General features: G+C 45.8%; 3 protein-coding genes across 3 annotated transcripts in view; all 3 read left to right on the forward strand.

Annotated features, from left to right (window-relative positions):
- The first annotated feature begins 1116 nt into the window (after positions 1-1116).
- szrd1.L (SUZ RNA binding domain containing 1 L homeolog) lies at positions 1117-5779 on the forward strand. Its single transcript, NM_001091898.1, has 4 exons — positions 1117-1171; positions 2890-2939; positions 3290-3544; positions 4512-5779. The coding sequence occupies exons 1-4, from the start codon at positions 1121-1123 to the stop codon at positions 4612-4614; spliced, it is 459 nt and encodes a 152-aa protein (NP_001085367.1). The 5' UTR covers positions 1117-1120; the 3' UTR covers positions 4615-5779.
- A 4273-nt stretch (positions 5780-10052) lies between these two features.
- necap2.L (NECAP endocytosis associated 2 L homeolog) lies at positions 10053-16786 on the forward strand. Its single transcript, NM_001093933.1, is given in 8 exon segments — positions 10053-10234; positions 10310-10410; positions 10613-10717; positions 12209-12290; positions 12398-12506; positions 12901-13063; positions 14474-14567; positions 14736-16786. Coding segments are annotated over 8 exon segments (789 nt in total). The 5' UTR covers positions 10053-10142; the 3' UTR covers positions 14779-16786.
- A 1061-nt stretch (positions 16787-17847) lies between these two features.
- Positions 17848-22679, forward strand: part of LOC108695958 (rootletin) — a 43015-nt gene continuing 38183 nt past the window's right edge. Inside the window, exon 1 of the mRNA XM_041569887.1 lies at positions 17848-18115. The gene's annotated coding sequence lies outside the window, so the exon portion shown is untranslated. The remainder of the gene's footprint in view (positions 18116-22679) is intronic.

Below are 22679 nucleotides of genomic sequence, written 5' to 3' on the forward strand. Positions count from 1 at the left end.
TTTTTAGATGGGGTCAGTGACCCCCCATTTGAAAGTTGGAAAAAGTCAGAAGGCAGCAATAAATAAAAAACTATAAAAAAAATAAAGGCCAATTGAAAAGTTGCTTAGAATGAGCCTGTGACACCCCACCCCTTGCTGCCAGTGTATAATTTGTACATTTTGTGCAGGATTCACACATCTCCCCTTTGGGTCTATGGAAATATTCTGTCCCCAAAATGATGTCTAAAAATAATTCCGCTTGTGATATATTTTGATTCCTATAGATCTGTCCCCCTGTCATAAGCTGAGAGACTGCAAGAAACAGATTGGCATCCACTGCCTTAAACGAACAGTTCAGTATAAAATAAAAACTGGGTAAATAAATTGTCTGTGCAAAATAAAAAATGTATCTAATATAGTTAGTGAGACAAAAATGTAATGTATAAAGGCTGGAGTGAGTGGATGTGTAACATAATAGCCAGAACACTACTTCCTGCTTTTCAGCTCTCTAACTCTGAGTTAGTCAGTGACTATAAGGGGGGCCACATGGGACATAACTGTTCAGTGAGTTTGTAATTGATCCTCAGCATTCAGCTCAGATTCAATATCCCATGTGACTCCCCTCAAGTCTCTGATTGGTTACTGCCTGGTAACCAATCAGTGGAAAGCAAGAGAGCTGAAAAGCAGGAAATAATGTTCTGGCTTCACTCAGTCACTCCAGCCTTTATACATTACTTTTTTGCCTAACTTACTATATTAGAAACGTTTTAATTTTGCACAGACTATTTATTTACACAGCTTTTATTTTTACACTGAACAATTGCTTTAATTAGTTATGCCTTCAGTGCAGGATAAACCACGTTCAATATGGCGTCCAATCTCGGCTACAAACAGTTTCCGCTGCACTGTGACCTTTACAATATGGCGCGCGCCGCCAAACAGTTTCAGTCAACGCCGGGTGATACTGCGCTCGTGCGTCCGAAGGGACCAGATGCGTGCGCACCTTATTTTCCTGTCACGCGGGTTTCCCCTCTGACGTCTGTGCGTGGTTGCGTTCTGTACGGTGTCGTCAGCGTGCCGGCGCATGCCCAGTAAAGCCGAGCGACTCGGGGCCTGGTTTCCGGTTGGTGCTGAGCGGAAGATGGAAGAAGATGAGGTCGCGGAGAGTTGGGAAGAAGCGGCCGATAGTGGGGTGAGTGGTGTCCGGGTGAGTGGGCGGGTGATTGATGTCCCGGTAGTGACTGTCCGGCCGCGCCCCAACCTGTGACACTTCCAGTCACTCCGACATGTGCCGCCGCCCCGGGAATGTGAGGCTTTAGCGCCTTCTTCTCTTATTTGGTCTCCGGTCACTTCCTGGTGCCCCCGGGACTTCCCTCCCCCCTCTGAACCACCCCCTCGTGTCTCCTGTAACTTCTCTTGTCTCAGAGCATTTTATCCCTCCGACCCCCCATTTACTGCCCCTCCCCCTCTACTTCCCACTGTACCCCCAGTTGTGCCTCGTGGGGCCTCACTTTTCTCTTCACGTGACCCCCTTTATCTCCTTGTAACGGACAATCCTCCAGTCTGTCATTAGGATTCCCCAGTGTTGCACTGCACTGGTAAAACTGATCTGTTTGCTTCAGAAACACTACTATAGTTTATATAAACAAGCTGCTGTGTAGCCATGGGGGCAGCCATTCAAGCACAGGATACACAGTAGATAACAGATAAGTACTACTATAGTTTATATAAACAAGCTGCTGTGTAGCCATGGGGGCAGCCATTCAAGCACAGGATACACAGTAGATAACAGATAAGTACTACTATAGTTTATATAAACAAGCTGCTGTGTAGCCATGGGGGCAGCCATTCAAGCACAGGATACACAGTAGATAACAGATAAGTACTACTATAGTTTATATAAACAAGCTGCTGTGTAGCCATGGGGGCAGCCATTCAAGCACAGGATACACAGTAGATTACAGATAAGTACTACTATAGTTTATATAAACAAGCTGATGTGGAGCAATGGCAGGAATTGAAAAAAATATATGGCACAGGTAAAGTAATGGATAACAGATAACACCATTATGTTCTACAGAGCTTATCTGCTGTCTGAGGTGTAACCTGAACCTTTTTTCCTTTGAATGGCTGCCCCCATGGCTACGTAGCAGCTTATTTATATAAACAAAAGTAGTGTTTGTGAAGCAAACAGCAGTTTTACCAGTGCCGGGCAACACTACATTATATTTGTATAACTTTAAAACAATTTCATTGTTTGTTGTTACTGTTCCTTTAATCTGTAAACTATTCAAAGCCCCACAATCCCGCCCCCAGCCTGATCCTAATCCCGCCCCCAAAACTGATCCTAACCCTCCCCCCCCACATCTCATTGGCTTGTTACTCAGTCCTGAGCAGGTGAGTGAGCAGATCCCCGGGTGCAGTTCGGGTGGTGCTTTTTGCTTTCACTTGTGTCTCTGTTTCACTTTGGCTCGTGATTGAGTTACACTTGTAGTTACAATTTATACTGGTGTTTTTCTTATTTATACTCAATACCAGTCACTTCTATTGCCCCATGACGCCACATTCCTCCTCCCCCTCCCAATAAGCTGCCTGGCCTGGGCCCACACTGGATTCATGATTGACACATTGTTCCTTTGGTGACTGTCCTCATTTTGCTGCTTTACTTCCCCTTGCCCCGGTCACATGATGCAGCGCAGATATTTATACCTCGGCTCATAGGAACCTTTATTTGGGGAGATGAGCTGAGAGTGCGCATTGCTGAGCCGCAGCCAAACTTGCAGCAAGAGAACCGGATCCCTGGGGATCGAATAACCAGCATCATATTTACTCTGGGGTGCTGCTAAATCTGGGAGCATTAACCCCTCGCTGGCTGAGATCTGTCTCTTACACATTTACTGTCTCTTGCAGGAAATAGAGCGACGGCTGGAAAAGAAGCTGAAGATCTCTCAGAGGGAAAAGTAAGTGTTACTGGGAGGTGGATTTGGGGTGAGGAATTGGCAGTTTGGTGTAAATGTCAATAAAAAGCAACGAGGAATTATGTTCTGTAGCCGACTGTGTGAATCTGACATTCCTTCTCTGTCTTTGTATATGTGCCGGGAGCTGCCATATTGATAGTCCATCTCACATACAGCCTGTGAAATAATGCGCTGGTATACTGATATAATAATGCACTGGTATACTGATATAATAATGCACTGGTATACTGATATAATAATGCGCTGGTATACTGATATAATAATGCGCTGGTGCAGTAATGCGCTGATATGTGAGATGAGAACACAAATAACAGATCCTCCTTTTACTTCAGCAACAACACGAAATCTCCTCCCAGAGCCCCCGTGGTGATCCAGGACGACTCCCTTCCGTCGGGCCCCCCTCCTCAGATCCGAATCCTGAAAAGACCAACGTCTAACGGCTTGGCTAGTAGCCCCCATGCCTGCAGCCGGCCCGCTGCTCCCGTGAAGTCGTTGGCTCAGAGAGAGGCTGAATACGCAGAAGCCAGAAAGCGCATCTTGGGCAGCGCCAGCCCCGAGGAAGAGCAGGAGAAGCCGGTGGCGGAAAGGTGATTAAACCTCAATATGAACATCAGGGAGTCGGGCCCCTCTCTTCTGTTATATGAGGGGGTGGTAATTAAAGGCCCAATACACCGTTTCCTTTATATCCGCTGCATTCCTGCTCTCAGCAGCTAGGTGGCAGCACAGCCTTTATAATTGTGACCTGTATCTGTGCAAACCCAGTGTTTAACTTGAGCAGCTGCATACTGTTACCCCAACTTCTTTTATGGGTGACCCGATGTAGACCATTCCTCGTAGGGTTGTCTTCTGTGGGTAACAGCAGGTCAGTGCAAGGGCTCTACTAAGCAGCCTCAGCTTAAATGCAGCCAATTCTATTTTCCCCCCCCCCCCCCCGATATCCATAGGCTTTAGCTGTTAAAGGGAAACTATCACAAAAATTAAATGTTTTATATTTGAATAAGAAACTTTCTAAATACAATCAATGAAATATTCGGCATTGTTTCTGAAATAATCAAGTTTATCTTCACTATTCCTCTCTCAGCATCTGTTTCTCTTCATTCTCTCTTCATGCAGCAGTTGGGTGTCAGATATTCACTGACAGTTACATCCAATATATCTTATAGGGGGGCTCCTTTCCTAGCAGATGTATTAGATAACTTTATTATTTCAGAAACAGTACAGAATGTTTGATTGTATTTAGAAAGTTTATTATTTCTGTATGATGAACATTATATTTCATTTTCGCAATAGTTCCCCTTTAAGTATCTCAATTTTTTTTTTTTTTTAGAAGACCCAAAGCTTTCCCCAAACGCTATTGGTGACAGCAGTCTGTATGAGCAGGACATGGGGCTAAGTGTCAGCTGGCTGGCAGTTGCTTTCATTGGCTGCAGTGCATTTCTCTCTAGCCATGTTATTGGCTACAGTTCTGTTTAATGTCCCCATTTCCTTGATCCTGGTACCAGAACAATGGAGCTGTTACGTGATGCTGACTCTGTGCTTGTTGCTTCCTCATAGGCCGGCGCGGATCAATCAGGTGGAAGAGATCAGGCAGCAGAACAATGTGATCCGGCAGCCGCTGGGTCCCGACGGTTCTCAAGGCTTCAGACAGGGCAGATAAACATGGAGGAGCGAAGCCACACTGGGTGGCACTGCCCTGTCACAACAATGGACCTGAGCAGAGGGAAAGACTTGGTTTTCTTGCACTTTGATGCCCTTTTTGCTCCGCCCACTGTGACCTTAAAACCTGTGCACTGTGACCCCCTCCTGCCACCCCTATAGCTCTGACCACTGTGATTGGCTCTTCACCTCAGGCTACCCAATTCCACCATGGGCAAGCATGACTGAGCATGTGCCAGATGGGGGCGGGGTTTTCTAATGAGACCACCCCAAGTGTAGAGGAAGCAAAGGGGGTGCCACGTGCCTCTGACTGCCACTCTTGTTGAAGTCTCCGCCAGCAATAATGTTCATAACCTTTAATTCTGTCTCTGCGGAAGGGAGTGGCTGCCCCAGCCTTCAGTACATCGAGGTTTTGTGTAGGAATGCTTGCGGAGCCTTGGAACTGTGCGGGGGGGGCCCACATGGAGCGCGCATGGGAAGACTCATTTTAATTGACAGAATTGTTTTAACAGATTCTAGTGATGTAAAGGGCAAGCGGGAGGTTTTATTGCCCATGGATTGACGGGCAGAGCCCAGAAGCACAGACCCCCCTCCAGTACTGGGGTACGGTGGCTGCAGTGGATAATTCTGGTGCTTGGCCAGTGGGGGGTGTTCAGGTTGGGGCATTGAGCTTGTTAGATTAACCCCTTGTGTGCAAGAGGGGGGGAGATGCATGTGCTGCTGTTGAGCATGGCTTTGGAATCAGGATGGCTGAGCAGCTCAGGAACTGCCCCCAGTGATGGGGGAGAGGTATTTCTGCTGGTCTGTACTGGTATTGACTGGGCACAAGACTGGCAGCTCATGGCCTGGGCTGTCCCCAGAGTACAAAGAAGTGTAATGTGGAGATGCCGGGCATTGTTGTGCCCCAGTGCTGGACGTTGCTGATCCTGCTGCAGTTTCAGTAATGGGGAGGGAGGGGTTTGCTGCTTGCACCATTTAGTGCCAGTGTTTAGTAGTCGGCTGCACTTGATTGGCATCACTCAGAGCCATACGGGAACTGCTGCCTAATAAACCCTTAACTGTCTGGGGCTCCGAACCTTGGGAACAAACTGCTGAATAGACAAAATGTCCCTTTTGCGTGACATGTCACATGGTTGTACAGTAAAATAAACACAGTATTTTCCTCACCCCGTTTCCATTGCTTTCGAGTTGAGAATTGGCAGCCATTTGTATTGGAGGGGGTGTCGTCTGCTTGGCACAAGACTGGGCCCCTTCCTTAGTATTGGACTAACTGACCCAATAAAATGTCTTGTTCTTACAGGTGGCCCTGGGCATTGGGTGTATTTATCAGCCATGATTTAACCCATAGTCAATAACTCTCAATCCTGCACATTTGCAGGTTCTAATCCTGTTTTTCCATTTGTGCCTCATTTTGTCCTCCTTAAAGGAGACCTGTCACCCTAAGAAATAATTCCAAATACATTTTCTATCATGTAAGATGAGCAAAATACTTTCTTTACTGTTTCCTTCAGTCTTGGAATTACACAATAAGAACACACAGGCAGGGGCCATTCAGTGGACACTGTTATTAAGACAAGTTGTGATTCACCCCAAAATCTTGTGTTTGCACCAGAATGGGGGACCTAATAGCCATACACCGTGCCCTACACAATTAGAGCGTTAGGAGGGAGGGGTAATAGGGAGAACTCAGTGATACCTCACAAGTGCTGAATGGAAAATGAAAGTAATTTACTGCCCCACCTGAGGATTGACAGCTCCGATATTTAAACACCTTTATAACAGGTATATATGCTTTAATTAAGAAAAAAATTATTTGGGTTCCATGTTTAATTTGCAAATAACTTTTATTATACAGCTTTTTATGTATAGGTGACCGGTCCGCTTTAAAAACCTCTCCCTCCTTTAAAATGCAATGATCCCTCCGTCCCATTCCTAAAGCCGCCAACTTGGTTTCTACATTTAACCCATTTGCCTCTAACGTTTCTAGTGTAGTAAACGTGTACTTAACCGTAATTTACTTTCCTGCTGTGTAGGAGCAGTAGAGAAAACAGTTAATAAATCCATCCATAAATAGGAGTTGCCCAAAGGGGTCACTAGTGAATTAAGGAAAACAACACAAAGATGAAAAGGGTTTAATAGGGTAAATACTTGTTCTCGTACCGTGACCAACCACGAGGGCTAAAGAACAAAAGGCGGATTCTCTGGTTACGTCAGATTATGAAGGACTTTACTGCCAAAGGAAAGTTCCTGAGTGACCAAGAAGTCCACCCTGTAGCGCTGTACAAAAGTCTTACAATTATTCCATGTTCCTGCTCTGCAGATGATCAATAGCGACTCCTGCACCTTCAGACCAAGAAGCAGACAATTGTCTAGTGAGCTTTGATCAGAAATGGTGGAACAGACTCAATGGTTCCCCTGATCCAACATGACTATCTTTGTGGTTTGGAGACCTTTATGCCTCCCTTTAAAGCGGACAAACTGATTCTCATCCTTTCTGAAGCTCCCGGTGGGATTTACATAGACTTTTAAGATTCCTCCTACATTCAGAAGTGGACTTCTTTCTGAAGCTCTTGATTAAAGTAAAGAAGTTTAATCTCCTCATTGATGACAGAAGAAGCAGCCATCTTGGGTCTGTAAAAGGCAAGAAGTCTTAGGACTATATGATTCTGAAGAAACATCAGATCGGGTTCTCTGGACATCAAAGCTTGTAACTCTCCAATTCCTTTAGCAGACATAATGGCTTCTAGGAATGGAGCTTTGAAGGAAACGCACTTGATAAAACAATCTTCTAATATAAGGAGACTTGCACAGCTTCCTTAAGAACAAATTCAAAATTCTAACATGTAGTGAAATGCTTGTTGCTGTGCAAAGTCCAACCAGAGACAAATTCCAAGGGAAAGATTGATAAACTTTAGGTTGCATCTTTGTTCTAGCCTTAACAAACCTCTTTATGAAAGTAAAGTTTGTAAGGGACTTATCCAATAAGGCAGAAATCTGTATCCTCATAGTATTGACCGACAATCTCTTGTCAAACCCCTCATGAAGAAACTTGAGTAAGAGACAAAATGGAGGATTGTTACTCATAACTTTATTTCTGGAACACCAGGATCTAAAGACCCTTTTTGGCCATATAAGAATGTTGATGACTTTGGGAGATTCTATAAATGGACCCGTCTGTAATCTGACAAGATCCTGGCAAACAGGGCCTTGTGTCAAAAGCTCCAGAAAATGAAGCAGAATCCAGAACTCTTTGCTGACCATTCATATCAGTAGGGAGAATCAAACTATCTGGCCAGAAGGGAGTTATGAAGATGGTTCATACCTGCTCCTCCTTCATATTCTGAATGGGGAATGGTGGAAAGACATAGACTTTGGAAAATGCCACCTGATTGAGATTGCATCCAGGAACTACTTATGATCCTGTCTGTTGAGGGAACCAAAAGTCTTCAGTTTGCAATGTTCCTGCTTGCCGTGAAATCTATACTAGCAGTCCCTACATCTCATAATGCTTAGGAATATCTATTGGTCTAGAGACCATTCCCCTGGTCTGAATAAATTTCTGCTTAGATGATCCTCCAGAATTGTCTGACATGATCTTCAGATGTCTGCCTCTCAAATGTTGTTGAAGAGCCAAATTGCCCTCATTTTCAAAAATTGAAATGATAGAACTCTCCATTGGACTCTAAACACCTTGGGTTGTCCCATCTGAGAAGCAACTAATCCGGTAGTAGTCTTGGCAAATTCCTTCATCCAGGCTGGAGAAGGATTAGAAACTTTATTATTGGACTAAAACTGTTAAAACATTCCCAGAATAATCTTCTCTCTCTACTGGTCCAACATAGCAGGAAATCTAGAATAAATCTCATTCATGACTCTCACCCCCTTTTTGATCTCTCTGTACCATTTCTATTTCACTTACTTTTCACATCGGAGTAACTTCCATGAAGATCTTGGTAATATTCTATAGGTGTCCAGGAAAACTAGTCGTCAATGTTCATGTTCTGTTCCCAACAAACATATTGTATCAATAAACGTTTTATCCCAGTGTAGCCAACTTGTTGCCTTGTGTTCCATGTGACTGGGGTTGTTCCTCTCCTGTATCTGACTCATTGTTCAATCTTTCCTCCTCCAAACCTTCCCTTTATGTTCTGGCCTCCCCATAATTTTGTCTTCCCCCCCCCCCTTTGATGTAGAGTACCCCACATTCCATTGTATCTGCCAAAGGGTTTTTTTTTAACTCCCAATATATGTATTTGTGAGACCTTTCTCCTACATACTGTATCCCCTATCACTTCCATATACTTTGGTTGTCGTCCCCTCCTCTATCCACTTGTCTATAGCAGAGATCCCCAACCAGCGGCTCATGAGTAACATGTTGCTCCCAGTGGACTCAAAACAGGGGCTTATGTTTGAATTCCAGGTTTGGGGCAAAAAAAAACCAGATCTACTGCCAAACAGACTCCTGTAGCTGCCAGTCCTCATAGGGGCCACCAAATAGCCAATCACAGCCCTTAATTGGCACCACCCAGGAACATTTGTCATGCTTGTGTTGCTCCCCAACTCTTTATATTTCATTGTGGCTCATGGGTAAAAAAAAAATGGGGACCCCTGCTCTGTGGGGTTGGTAACCTCGTAGCAACGAAGCCTGGGAGCCGCAGAAAAAATAGAAAAACAAACTGACCAATTGCAAATACAGCGATACCTCAACTGTAAATACCCTAAATTTACATTTTCCTTATTTTTACACTGGTTTTTTTTTTTTTTTTTTGGTCCCACCAATATATTTCCCTGATTTCACGCTTTCCTAGAGTTTACACATTTTTTTCTGGTCTATAAATGTAAAATTTGGTTCTGCTGTATTTTTAGAATTCTGTAATAAATAACCCTGTCTCCATCACATCCCCCCAATTCTATGGCTTATGTGTCCCTATAATGTATGTACCCCTGAAGCCTGGAGCCAATCACATTGCACGTTGAATAATGAACAGCCAGTAGGGAGGCTGCGGCTCCAGGGCAGGAAGTCATTGAAGGAGTTGCAGTACCAGAGTGAGGCCACTAGAGGGAGCATTGAGTCCAACACACGAGAATTCGCCTTATGTTTTATTTAAAGGGGCCGTAACACCAGGAAGTGACCGTACCCTGAAGGCATTTCCATAGCAAATGAATGTGGGTGTATTATTATTATTATTTACAGTCCGATAGGGACCAATGGAGATGTAATTAAAGCTGAAACTAAAAGCAGAATCAGAAGCAACAGAGAGTGACGCGGCAGCTGGGGATATTCTCTCTCCCTCCCAATAAATACATCATAACAGCCATAACTAGTGGAATAGCAACGGTTCTGTCATTGGCTGAGGGAATCAGCATTTGCCCCGCCCAGTGCCCAGGTTTCTCCCACGCTTTATAGCTCACGTGTCCCCTCTATCCCTTCCTGCTGGAGTCGATGGTTTCCGCTGCCGCTCTGCCCTTTCCCGCCTCGCTGGGCGGAGTTGCCCGGATGTGGATAGCGGAAGTCCTGTGAGTACCAACATGGCGGATGCTGACTACGAGTCGGTGGTTTGCGTCAAGCCGGAAGTGCACGTGTACCGGATTCCGCCTCGCGCCTCTAACCGGGGCTACAGGTGAGAAACTCCCTCCCACTGCCCCAACCTTTGTCTTTGTCCTCCACTCGCCTCACCCCCTGTCTCTTCCCCCAGGGCCGCCGACTGGCAACTCGATCAACCGGCCTGGACCGGCCGCCTGCGCATCACCTCCCGGGGCAAAATGGCCTTCATCAAACTGGAGGACCGCATCTCTGGTAATGAGCTGCCCCTGTACCCCCCAACTCTCCCAGCACCCCAATCTCTGCCCCCTAAACTCCTCCCCATTCTCTTCTCTCCCGCCCCTTCATCCTGATGCCCCTCCCCCACACTTGCCCCTCCCAACACACACTGATCAAGCTCCCGCCCCTCCCCCCTTGTACCCCACAATCCCTCTGACCCCCCTCTTTCTTGCCCCAGGGGAGCTCTTTGCTCAGGCTTCAGTGGAGCAGTTTCCCAGTATCGCAGTGGAAAGTGTCGTTGACTCCAGCAGATACTTTGTCATTTGCATCGAAGACGGAAACGGTGAGTCCAACTCCCAGCGCCCTCCATACACCACTCCCTGGCACCTGCCATGGGCACTGACCCTCATTAAATGTTTCTTCAGCCTCCCTCCTCTCCTCACTGGAACTAACACACAGGCTCCATTGTACTGAATATATTGGGACTTATTTATCAACACTGGGCAAAGTTACCCATGGGCAGTATCTCACAGCAACCAATCAGTGATTGGCTTTTTTCTGCCAGCTGCAGGTAAAACCACGAATGCAACAATTTCATTGGTCGACGTGGGTTACTGCCGATGAGTGTTAATAAACGACCCCCAGTGTATCTGTGATATGTGCCCTCATACTGTACTGACATCTCCTCCCATATGTATAAATACAAATATACACAGAAGGAATGTTCTGGGCACACAATAAGCTATACCCTCATACTGTACTGTCTAAGGGAATCAATATGGCACCTCCCTCCTCCCATATGTATAAATACAAATACACAGAGAAGGAATGTTCTGGGCACACAATAAGCTATACCCTCATACTGTACTGTCTAAGGGAATCAATATGGCACCTCCTCCTCCCATATGTATAAATACAAATATACAGAGAAGGAATGTTCTGGGCACACAATAAGCTATACCCTCATACTGTACTGTCTAAGGGAATCAATATGGCACCTCCTCCTCCCATATGTATAAATACAAATATACAGAGAAGGAATGTTCTGGGCACACAATAAGCTATACCCTCATACTGTACTGTCTAAGGGAATCAATATGGCACCTCCTCCTCCCATATGTATAAATACAAATATACAGAGAAGGAATGTTCTGGGCACACAATAAGCTATACCCTCATACTGTACTGTCTAAGGGAATCAATATGGCACCTCCCCCCATATGTATAAATACAAATATACAGAGAAGGAATGTTCTGGGCACACAATAAGCTATACCCTCATACTGTACTGTCTAAGGGAATCAATATGGCACCTCCTCCTCCCATATGTATAAATACAAATATACAGAGAAGGAATGTTATGGGCACACAATAAGCTATACCCTCATACTGTACTGTCTAAGGGAATCAATATGGCACCTCCTCCTCCCATATGTATAAATACAAATATACAGAGAAGGAATGTTCTGGGCACACAATAAGCTATACCCTCATACTGTACTGTCTAAGGGAATCAATATGGCACCTCCCATATGTATAAATACAAATATACAGAGAAGGAATGTTCTGGGCACATAACAAGCTATACCCTCATACTGTACTGTCTAAGGGAATCAATATGGCACCTCCCTCCTCCCATATGTATAAATACAAATATACAGAGAAGGAATGTTCTGGGCACACAATAAGCTATACCCTCATACTGTACTGTCTAAGGGAATCAATATGGCACCTCCTCCTCCCATATGTATAAATACAAATATACAGAGAAGGAATGTTCTGGGCACATAACAAGCTATATTTTTTTTATATATTTGTTATTCTGTTTCCCCAGGCCGTCGAGCATTCATTGGCTTGGGCTTTGCTGATCGAGGAGACGCGTTTGACTTCAACGTTGCGTTACAGGATCATTTCAAGTGAGTTCCCAACTCAGAACCATTTCAGAATAAAGTGTTGCCCAGTAACTGGAACTGATTGTCAGCCTTTCAGCCGCTGTTCTACTGATTGTGTGTGTTTCTTGCAGGTGGGTGAAACAACAGGCGGAATTGGCCAAACAGGCTCAGAATCCGGAGCAGGGGCCCAAGCTGGATCTTGGGTTTAAGGAGGGACAGACCATCAAGATTAACATTGCTGTAAGATTTGCCTTCTATCCTTAACCCTTTCCTTGACAGATTCATATGTCCAGTGGGGAGAATTAGTAGCCAGCATTGCCTGGAAGTGGCCTGGGCATCGCCAGCTTTTGGCCTAATTTCGACAAGTGACATGAGGGGCAGCTCAGGCCTATGAAAATGGAAATTGGGGGGTATCCCATCTGATATTTTTTTGGGGGGACACGAAACACGTCGGGCTTTTATTTTTTATACAAGATGTAAATAAAGCTTTTTGTACTACTAACAAATATTTTGAGACTCCTGGACTTTATTTAATTTAGCCATATTTTTGGGGTGTGGAATGGTGCCAGCTCTATTTTTCAGGTTTTGGCTTCCCATTAGGTTCAACAAGATTTCTCTTATTTTTTTATCCTAGAACATGAAGAAAAAAGAAGGAGCCACGGGCAGCACAAAGCCACGCCCTCTCAGTGGCACTCTCAATCTGCTCCCGCCTCCCCCTGGGGCTAAAGTGCCAGCTGCTCCGACTGCCAGTCCTGTCCAGCACTGCCTTGCCCAGCCGGCTACCACCTCCAGCACAGGTATCTAACACTGCCCACAGCCCCCAATTTTGCCCAACAATTCTAACAGCCAATCCCATATAGTGCTGCCACATCCAGTAACTGCCACATCCAGTACCAGTAGCTGCCACATCCAGTACCAGTAGCTGCCACATCCAGTAGCTGCCACATCCAGTAACTGCCACATCCAGTACCAGTAGCTGCCACATCCAGTAGCTGCCACATCCAGTACCAGTAGCTGCCACATCCAGTAGCAGTCGCTGCCACATCCAGTAGCAGTCGCTGCCACATCCAGTAGCAGTCGCTGCCACATCCAGTAGCAGTCGCTGCCACATCCAGTAGCTGCCACATCCAGTACCAGTAGCAGTCGCTGCCACATCCAGTAGCTGCCACATCCAGTAGCTGCCACATCCAGTAGCTGCCACATCCAGTAGCTGCCACATCCAGTAGCTGCCACATCCAGTAGCTGCCACATCCAGTAGCTGCCACATCCAGTAGCTGCCACATCCAGTAGCTGCCACATCCAGTACCAGTAGCTGCCACATCCAGTAGCTGCCACATCCAGTAGCTGCCACATCCAGTACCAGTAGCTGCCACATCCAGTACCAGTAGCTGCCACATCCAGTACCAGTCGCTGCCACATCCAGTACCAGTCGCTGCCACATCCAGTAGCAGTCGCTGCCACATCCAGTACCAGTAGCAGTCGCTGCCACATCCAGTCGCTGCCACATCCAGTCGCTGCCACATCCAGTAGCTGCCACATCCAGTAGCTGCCACATCCAGTACCAGTAGCAGTCGCTGCCACATCCAGTACCAGTAGCAGTCGCTGCCACATCCAGTAGCAGTCGCTGCCGCTGCCACATCCAGTAGCAGTCGCTGCCACATCCAGTACCAGTCGCTGCCACATCCAGTAGCAGTCGCTGCCACATCCAGTACCAGTAGCAGTCGCTGCCACATCCAGTACCAGTAGCTGCCACATCCAGTAGCAGTCGCTGCCACATCCAGTAGCTGCCACATCCAGTACCAGTAGCAGTCGCTGCCACATCCAGTAGCAGTCGCTGCCACATCCAGTACCAGTAGCAGTCGCTGCCACATCCAGTAGCAGTCGCTGCCACATCCAGTAGCAGTCGCTGCCACATCCAGTAGCAGTCGCTGCCACATCCAGTAGCAGTCGCTGCCACATCCAGTAGCAGTCGCTGCCACATCCAGTAGCAGTCGCTGCCACATCCAGTAGCAGTCGCTGCCACATCCAGTAGCAGTCGCTGCCACATCCAGTAGCAGTACCAGTAGCTGCCACATCCAGTAGCAGTACCAGTAGCTGCCACATCCAGGAGCAGTACCAGTAGCTGCCACATCCAGTACCAGTACCAGTAGCTGCCACATCCAGTACCAGTCGCTGCCATCTGCCTTTTTTTTTTTTTTTTCCTTTAGCTGCAGATTTGTTGTTGGATATTGGTGCCCCGTCATCCTGGGCAGGACCCCCGACTTCTTCAGATGTGTGGGGGGATTTCACTGAGGCATCTGGGTGAGTTAAAGGAGAAGTAAAGGTCTTGTTTATAAGGAATTATTCATGTAATTGTCTATAGGGAACCTCCTGTTTGTTACATGTGGGTTGGGACAGACACAATGGACGTTAAGGCAAAGGAATATTTGGGATTATTACTCGGCACTAACCCTCCTGCTCTCTCCATAGGGCGACTGGTGGGCAGCCAAGCCCGGGTTGGGTGCAGTTCTGAAGAGGACGGGCTGAACCCCCCCCAGTGATTATTGTTAATTGTGACTCCTGAGCTGCAGAGAAGTCACTTCATCTTCCCTGGGGGAGGGGTTCCTTCTGGACTACATTACCCAGCAGCACCTCACTGTTTGCTGCACCCGCTCATTTACACTGTGCTCTTCATGTCACGGGTGGGACCAAACGTTGGGCCACAGACCCCCCCCCCCCCAGCAGGACATGAACATGTGATGAATATTTGCTTCATTGCACTGTGTGTTTGGAGCCTGCAGGTGGCGCCGCTCTCTATTCACATGAACTGGAGCTGCTTCTTATATATAATTCTTATTTCTTCCTTTTTCTTTCTTCAGTTGATCACTATGTAGAACTATGCAACTGCTGTATGGGGGTCCAGAGAGAGAGAGGGGGGAGCACAAGGGCAGCCCAATCTCTCATTGCTTTCTACTTACCTACCTTCCTACCTGGTGCTGCTGGGACTGTGGGTCATTTCTGGGCCAGAAAAAGTCTATGGGACACTGGCTTTACACTGATGCCTTTCTCAGGACCCACTGGGCCGGCCCATTCCTACTGTTAACTGACCAGTATCCCTGACTGACCAGTATCTCTGACCAGTATCCCTGACTGACCAGTATCTCTGACCAGTATCCCTGACTGACCAGTATCTCTGACCAGTATCCCTGACCGACCAGTATCCCTGACCGACCAGTATCTCTGACCAGTATCCCTGACCAGTATCCCTGACTGACCAGTATCTCTGACCAGTATCCCTGACCGACCAGTATCCCTGACCGACCAGTATCCCTGACCGACCAGTATCTCTGACCAGTATCCCTGACCAGTATCCCTGACTGACCAGTATCCCTGACCGACCAGTATCTCTGACCAGTATCCCTGACCAGTATCCCTGACTGACCAGTATCCCTGACCGACCAGTATCCCTGACTGACCAGTATCCCTGACCAGTATCACTAGGGACACACTTCCAGCTGACCATTAGTACCAGTGATACTGGGCAGATCCCCCCGGGGCACTGGGATAAATGGACCTATAAGAATGTATTGAGATATTATATCTATATTTAATATAAAGGGCGTCAGTGGGAAATGTTATTATTCAGCTTTTACCAAAAAAACAGCATTTCTCCCCTAAAAACCCAGTCCCCCTTTACTGATTTCAGTTTTTATCTAAAGAAGTTTTTATTTGATATAAACCAAAAGTGCCTTCAAGTCTTTAAAGGGAATGTCATTTAACCCTTTCCCCTACCAGTTTCTGAGCATTTACTTCCCTTTACTGTCTGTGATCATTGGGAATGTTCCTTCCTCTGTATATTAGGGACCACCCTGTTGGTAAGTGAATGTAACACCCACTGTGTGCAGAGTCGTTATTGCTGCTTCTGGGCTGTTCTCTTCACCATGGTCAGCCAGTGAGTGGTGATTGGTCCCAGCCCTACTGTATGTCGATCAGGTGATTGATCTTTTGCTGCTATAGGAGCTCCTCCTACATAAAACTCCTTTATATCACTGCGTGTGACCCATACAGATTCATGCAGTAATAACCCCTTCATTACTCTTCTGTCTGACCATGGGAAAGAGAACAGCCCAGAGAATCAGAGTGAGCCCTATAAATGGGCAAGTACTGGCCCCTCTCAGTTAACCCTTTGATTGGACAGTGCCACAGCAATAAACATTCCATAGTCTCTTACCAACCCCCCCCCCCCAATACCGAAGGAAAATTAATACCAAAAAATTTTAGTCAATGGGGGGAGGAGCTTCACCTTCCCTTATTGTGGGACCTTCTTCCTAATGGACTTTACTTGGTTACTGGGCTCTTTCTTCTCTGGATCTGGGGGTGCAGGGGAGGGGGTTCCTAATAATCAGAGGTGGTTCTGCTCTCACTGAATTTTTTATAATTGCTGATTTTGGATTTTTATATCTGTCTCTTATTTACTCCCCCCCCCCCCCTTGCTGGCAGCCGCGTGTGCGGAAATAACCAATAAAGTCTTTTATCTGCAAGTGGGCGTGTCTCTTGTTCGTATGTCACACTGGGGGCGGGGCCAGGCCCAAACATCAGGCGCATTTATAGGGGCACATGTGCTGCACCCACAAGTGTTGATTGGCCTTAGGGTCATGGCACATGGGGCATTTTAACTGGTGAGTTCAGTGCTGGGCAATAGTTTGAATGTGATAGGCACCTTAGATTGTAAGCTCACTGGGGCAGGGATTGATGGCAATGTGATAGGGACCTTAGATTGTAAACTCACTGGGACAGGGACTGATGGGAATGTAATATGGACCTTAGATTGTAAGCTCATTGGGACACAGACTGATCAGAATGTGATAGGGACCTTAGATTGTAAGCTCATTGGGACACAGACTGATCAGAATGTGATAGGGACCTTAGATTGTAAACTCACTGGGACTGATGGGAATAGTGGCTTTAGATTGTAAGCTCACTGGGGCAGGGACTAATGGGAATACAATAGGGGCTTTAGATTGTAAACCCATTGGAACAGGGACTCATGGGTAAGGGACATTAGATTGTAAGCTCACTGGGAATGATGTATGTTGTGTACACTGCACTGTGGATTATGTTGGTTTATATAAATGAGAAGTAATTAGGGAAATAAGCTACTTAGCAATTCCTCCCTCTGCCATAAAACTGCTGTTTCTGTATTACACAGACATTCCACACTGCTTGGCTTCTCAGGGAATTCTGGGAGCTGTAGTTAAGCAATAGTGAGAGTGGGCCTTTCCTTGAGCTGCTGAGTTCATGTCTGTAGAGAAGTGTTGCTGCACAGTCAAGAGGTCAGTTTGTGGCAGTTACTAAACTTTATTGTTTCCCTGCCCCCCTGCCCCATCCCTCATATCACTGGGGGTAAATTGTGTGTGTTCACTCGCTCACATCTGACCCCATTGACCTTAGGGGCCCACAGGTAAGTCACAGCCATTCACTCGTTTGAATATTCCATAGCAACTGGCCCCGCCCCCAGCAACCACACTATTGCTATGCTGAGCGGCGTGTGTTTAGTAGCTCAATGCTAATAGGCTTAGGGAGCGCTGGGCAAGCTGCAAGGATTACTGTGCACTGGCAGTTACGACTCCTCGTCTGGTTACTAACAACCACCACAACAGCTCTTTCATTTGCCCTGAAGGGGTGGGGGCCCAGGAGACTTGCCTGACATTGCACTCACCTGTCTCACTCACCTGTGTCATTCACTGCACTCACCTGTGTCACTCACTCACCTGTGTCATTCACACTGACAGGGGCACAGGGAGCCCCCCACCTTCCCACTCATTCACCCCCCGTGGGAGCCCAGGATCCAGCAGGAATTCCATGTGCAGGTAAGTGGGGAGGGATCAGTCAGAAGTCTCTGCCTCTCTTTCACAAAGGCAAAATAACCCATAAGATACAAAAAGACCAGCTGCAAAGCTGCCGGGAGGACTACATGCAAGGTATGTACATACATATAGGAAAATGCATTAAAGGGGTTGTTCACCTTTAAATGAACTGTTAGTATGATGTAGAGAGGGATATTCTGAGACAATTTGTAATTGGTTTTCATTTTTTATTATTTGTGGTTTTTGACTTATTTAGCTTTTTATTCAGCAGCTCTCCAGTTTGCAATTTCAGCCATCTGGTTGCTAGGGTCCTAGTTACCCTAGCAACCATGCTTTTGGTTTGAATAAGAAAGATGAGGAATAAAAAGTACCAATGAAAATATATTTGTAGCCTTACAGAACATTTGTTTTTAGATGGGGTCAGTGACCCCCACTTGAAGGCTGGAAGGAGTCAGAAGAAGAAGGCAAATAATTCACAAAGTGAAAAAAATGAAGACCAATTGAAGAGATGCTTAGAATTAGCCATTTAATAACTAAAAGTTAACTGAAAGGTGAACCACCCCTTCAAAGGTGCAAATCACTAACAGCAGCCAATCAGCAGGAAGAATTTACTGGTCACCTGTTTTATAACATCCTATTGGTTATTGCCCGACCCTTTACTGGTCTTCACTGACAAATTCCCATTCTGCCCTGAGAGTTTGTGCCATAGAAATGTGCTCCCCTCTGTCTCATTTCACCCCAATGTCTGTGCCACCCTCATCTACCTACCTACCCACCTGCCTACCTACTCACCTACCTACTTACCTACCTGCTGCTGCTCAGTGTCACATCCGAATATTTTAGGGATAAACTAAACCCAAGATTTGGTCCCAGATTCTGGCCGAACCCTTATTGTCATGTGATTTCTGGATTTAAATGGATGGGTCATGTGGTCGTTCCCATATCAGATCTGCACAGGGAGGGACATGGAATCCTTATGTACCAAGTGATCCCCAGTCACCCCCTGTTGTGAATTAAACAAATCCAATTTAGGGGGAGACTAAATCCCCAAATTTCCCTTTATCTGTAACAAGAGGAGCCTGTGATTGGCCATTGTGCTTTATTCCCTGAGACCCCAAGGGTGGGTGCCCCTGTCTCTTTCACTTAACCCTCAGTGCTGTGGAATGGGCCAAACCAAATCCTTAAAATCACACGAAGAAGGAAACTGCAATGTGCGAGCGGTTCTTTTTAACCCTTTATTACCCTGATTTGTATATGCAAATTAGCATTCAGTTCAGGATTCAGCCAAATCCTTCATGAAATATTAGGGATTCAACTGATTTCCAAGATAGTGGATATGGTGCTTCTTTAGTTAAAAATCCTTAAAGGGTTAGTTTGCCTTTAAATTAACTGTTAGTATGATGTAGAGAAAATTCTTATGTGTGACATGGGGGGGGTCTGTCCATTAAGTGAGAACATTGGGGACCTGAATGAGTTTCTTGGGGTTCAGGTTTAACCCTAATACGCAGGCTGCTTCATTGTGACTATGGAATGAATAGTTTGGTTTGGCCCCCTGGGGCCCGGGACTGTCTCCATAATTTAAACAGAACAAACGTCTCAATTCCGTTGCACTTTCAGCCCTAAAATTCATTGTCCCTTGAACAATTGGTCTCTATGGCAACGTCTCAGTTTGAGGCTTTAGATACAGCAGTGCAGGGAGCGGGGCCCCCAGGGGCCGGTCACACACAACTAAACATTGAACCCCTGAGTGGTTGCGAGGGACAGTGGGACCATCCTGCAGGGTGCGGGGAGTTATTTGTAACTTTCACTTAATTCCTATGTTACTTCTCACCCCTAAAAGACTTCAGGGGCTTGGGGTGCCTGGTGATTCCCATGTGCTTTTATTTGCCCCTCCAGAATCTCCTCTCCTATTCCACCTCCCCCCCCCGGTGCCCTCAGTACTGACCGTCACTGAACTATACCTCCCAACATTATCAGTAAAAAGAGGGACAAAAAATTTTTTCACACATATAGAACAGCATTTTTTTGACCACACCCATTTCTATGACCACACCCCCTAATTACCATGTTAATTTTACAAAATTTGGCAGGTTATTAAAGTTTGAAAATATTTCTCCTTATCTAAACAGTTTTTTTGTGTCTCAAAATTGTTACAAAAGTATCTTATTTGCACCTCTGGCTGTTCTGTGCTCTCTACTAAAAGCCAATTAAGTGAGAAACTTTGTTTCTTTTTCTGGCTGTTCAGTGCAGAGAAAAGAGGGACTTTCCAGTACAAATGAGGGACTGCAGGTTCAGCTGTAAAAAGAGGGACTGTCCCTCCGAAAAAGGGACAGTTGGGAGGTATGAGTGAACCCAATTTCTCCCCTATTGACCCATTACCCAAGTGCTGAACCCCTGTGGGATGAACTGGGACCCCAACTGTGAGTCTATTTACTGTATTTACTGTATATGACTGAAATGACAATAAAATCCACTTGACTTGACTTGATCCCCAACATCACTGCCCAACCTACTAATAGTCTTGTCTCTGAATGGAAGCAACTCCCAGTAACAACTCCCTGCAACAACTCCCAGTAACAACTCCCTGCAACAACTCCCAGTAACAACTCCCTGCAATAACTCCCGGTAACAACTGTCAGTAACAACTCCCTGCAACAACTCCCAATAACAACTCCCAGTAACAACTCCCTGCAACAACTCCCAATAACAACTCCCTGCAACAACTCCCAGTAACAACTCCCTGCAATAACTCCCTGCAATAACTCCCAGTAACAACTCCCTGCAACAACTCCTAGTAACAACTCCCTGCAATAACTCCCAGTAACAACTCCCTGTAACAATGTCCCAACACCTAGTGGGACGTTCCCAGAAGCCCCGGGGCAGTTATAGAAGCAATGGGAGGGGCAACTGCACATTAATCTAATTGGGTTGGGATGTTGGGGGGCAGGGGTCCCCATAGTACTGACCATATCATAACAAATACAGTAAAGCTGAACCAGGAACTTGTTTCATTTCCCTTTTGGATTCAGTTGGGAATTTTACCCCCTCTGGGACATTTGGGGCAGTTTCTGTGTTTTCCCTTTTTTTTTCCTGATTTCAGTTGACTCCACCCACAAACCTAAATGCCCTCCAGGTCTCACCTTGCCCGAAACTGCCCCTCACTCTTCCCTCCAGTCAAACAGTCATGGGGGGGTTAATTTACAGTTTTGCTCTCAGGAAATCCCTGTCACATTGTTATACCTGCACCAGGTGAGTATTGCCATTACCATAGCAACGAACACTCCCTGCTAACTGCTCCTTTATCTGATCACTGCGTCCCTCCCCCGCCTCACCCCATGGATTTACTGATTAGCACTTGTGTACCCCCTACTGTAAATGATAAGGATATTAGAAGTCACTGAGGGGTTGTTCTGTGACCATATAAAGGCACAAGGCTGCAGGCTGAGTTATACAGGGAACTCTGAGTATCACTCATGTATTATAAGGGATAATGTACCCCCTACTGTAAATGATAAGGATATTAGAAGTCACTGAGGGGTTGTTCTGTGACCATATAAAGACACAAGGCTGCAGGCTGAGTTATACAGGGAACTCTGAGTATCACTCATGTATTATAAGGGATAATGTACCCCCTACTGTAAATGATAAGGATATTAGAAGTCACTGAGGGGTTGTTCTGTGACCATATAAAGGCACAAGGCTGCAGGCTGAGTTATACAGGGAACTCTGAGTATCACTCATGTATTATAAGGGATAATGTACCCCCTACTTTAAATGATAAGGATATTAGAAGTGACAAAACACATGAGCTGATGGAAGAGCAGGGGCTGAAAGTAGAGGGTTAATTAGAAGAGAAGTTATGTTTGATGTAAGACATAGTTATTGATTTATATACAGTAAATAAAGAAGATTACAGCAGAAGTCCAGGAGTGAATATAGTGAATAAAGTACCCCCTCTTGTAAAATATAAGGATATTATAAGTTACCGAGGAGTTTCATGACCATATAAAAGTACGAGGCTGAAGGCCGAGTGTTTTTATACAGGTCATGGAACTCCGAGGTAACTTCTAATATCCTCATATTTTGCAACTGGGGGAACTTTATTTATTATAATACACACATTTCAGTGAGTCATGTGACAGAAATGACATCAGAACTCACCGTTTATAACTGATGACATCAGAACTCACCGTTTATAAGGATATAATTTACAGGATATTCATGGCTTTTGTGTATTATAATAAAATAAATGACAGTTTGAGGAGGGAAGAGGAAATAAACCAAGTGTTGAGCTGAAGGTTAAAGACAATTTAGTAGAAATCTTATAAGACCCCCAGTAGGACAGAGAGAGATATGAGGGGGAGGGGTGAGTCAGTAGAATATTGGGGGGGGGGCTACCTCCCAACTGTCCCTTTTTTGGAGGGACAGTCCCTCATTTGTACTGGAAAGTCCCGCTTTTCTCTGCATTGAACAGCCAGAAAAAGAAACAAAGTTTGTCACTTAATTGGTTCTTGGCAGAGAGCACAGAAAAGCCACAGGTGCAGATAAGATACTTTTGTAACAATTT

This window comes from Xenopus laevis, chromosome 7L (assembly GCF_017654675.1).
Source record: "Xenopus laevis strain J_2021 chromosome 7L, Xenopus_laevis_v10.1, whole genome shotgun sequence".
NCBI lineage: Eukaryota > Metazoa > Chordata > Amphibia > Anura > Pipidae > Xenopus > Xenopus laevis.

Bases quoted from the DNA above. Each gene is read 5' to 3' on its own strand.
- szrd1.L (NM_001091898.1), top strand. From the start codon at position 1,121: ATGGAAGAAGATGAGGTCGCGGAGAGTTGGGAAGAAGCGGCCGATAGT. The intron at 1,172-2,889 runs GTGAGTGGTGTC...TGTCTCTTGCAG, and splicing joins AAGAAGCGGCCGATAGTGGG to GAAATAGAGCGACGGCTGGA. The intron at 3,545-4,511 runs GTGATTAAACCT...GCTTCCTCATAG, and splicing joins GAGAAGCCGGTGGCGGAAAG to GCCGGCGCGGATCAATCAGG.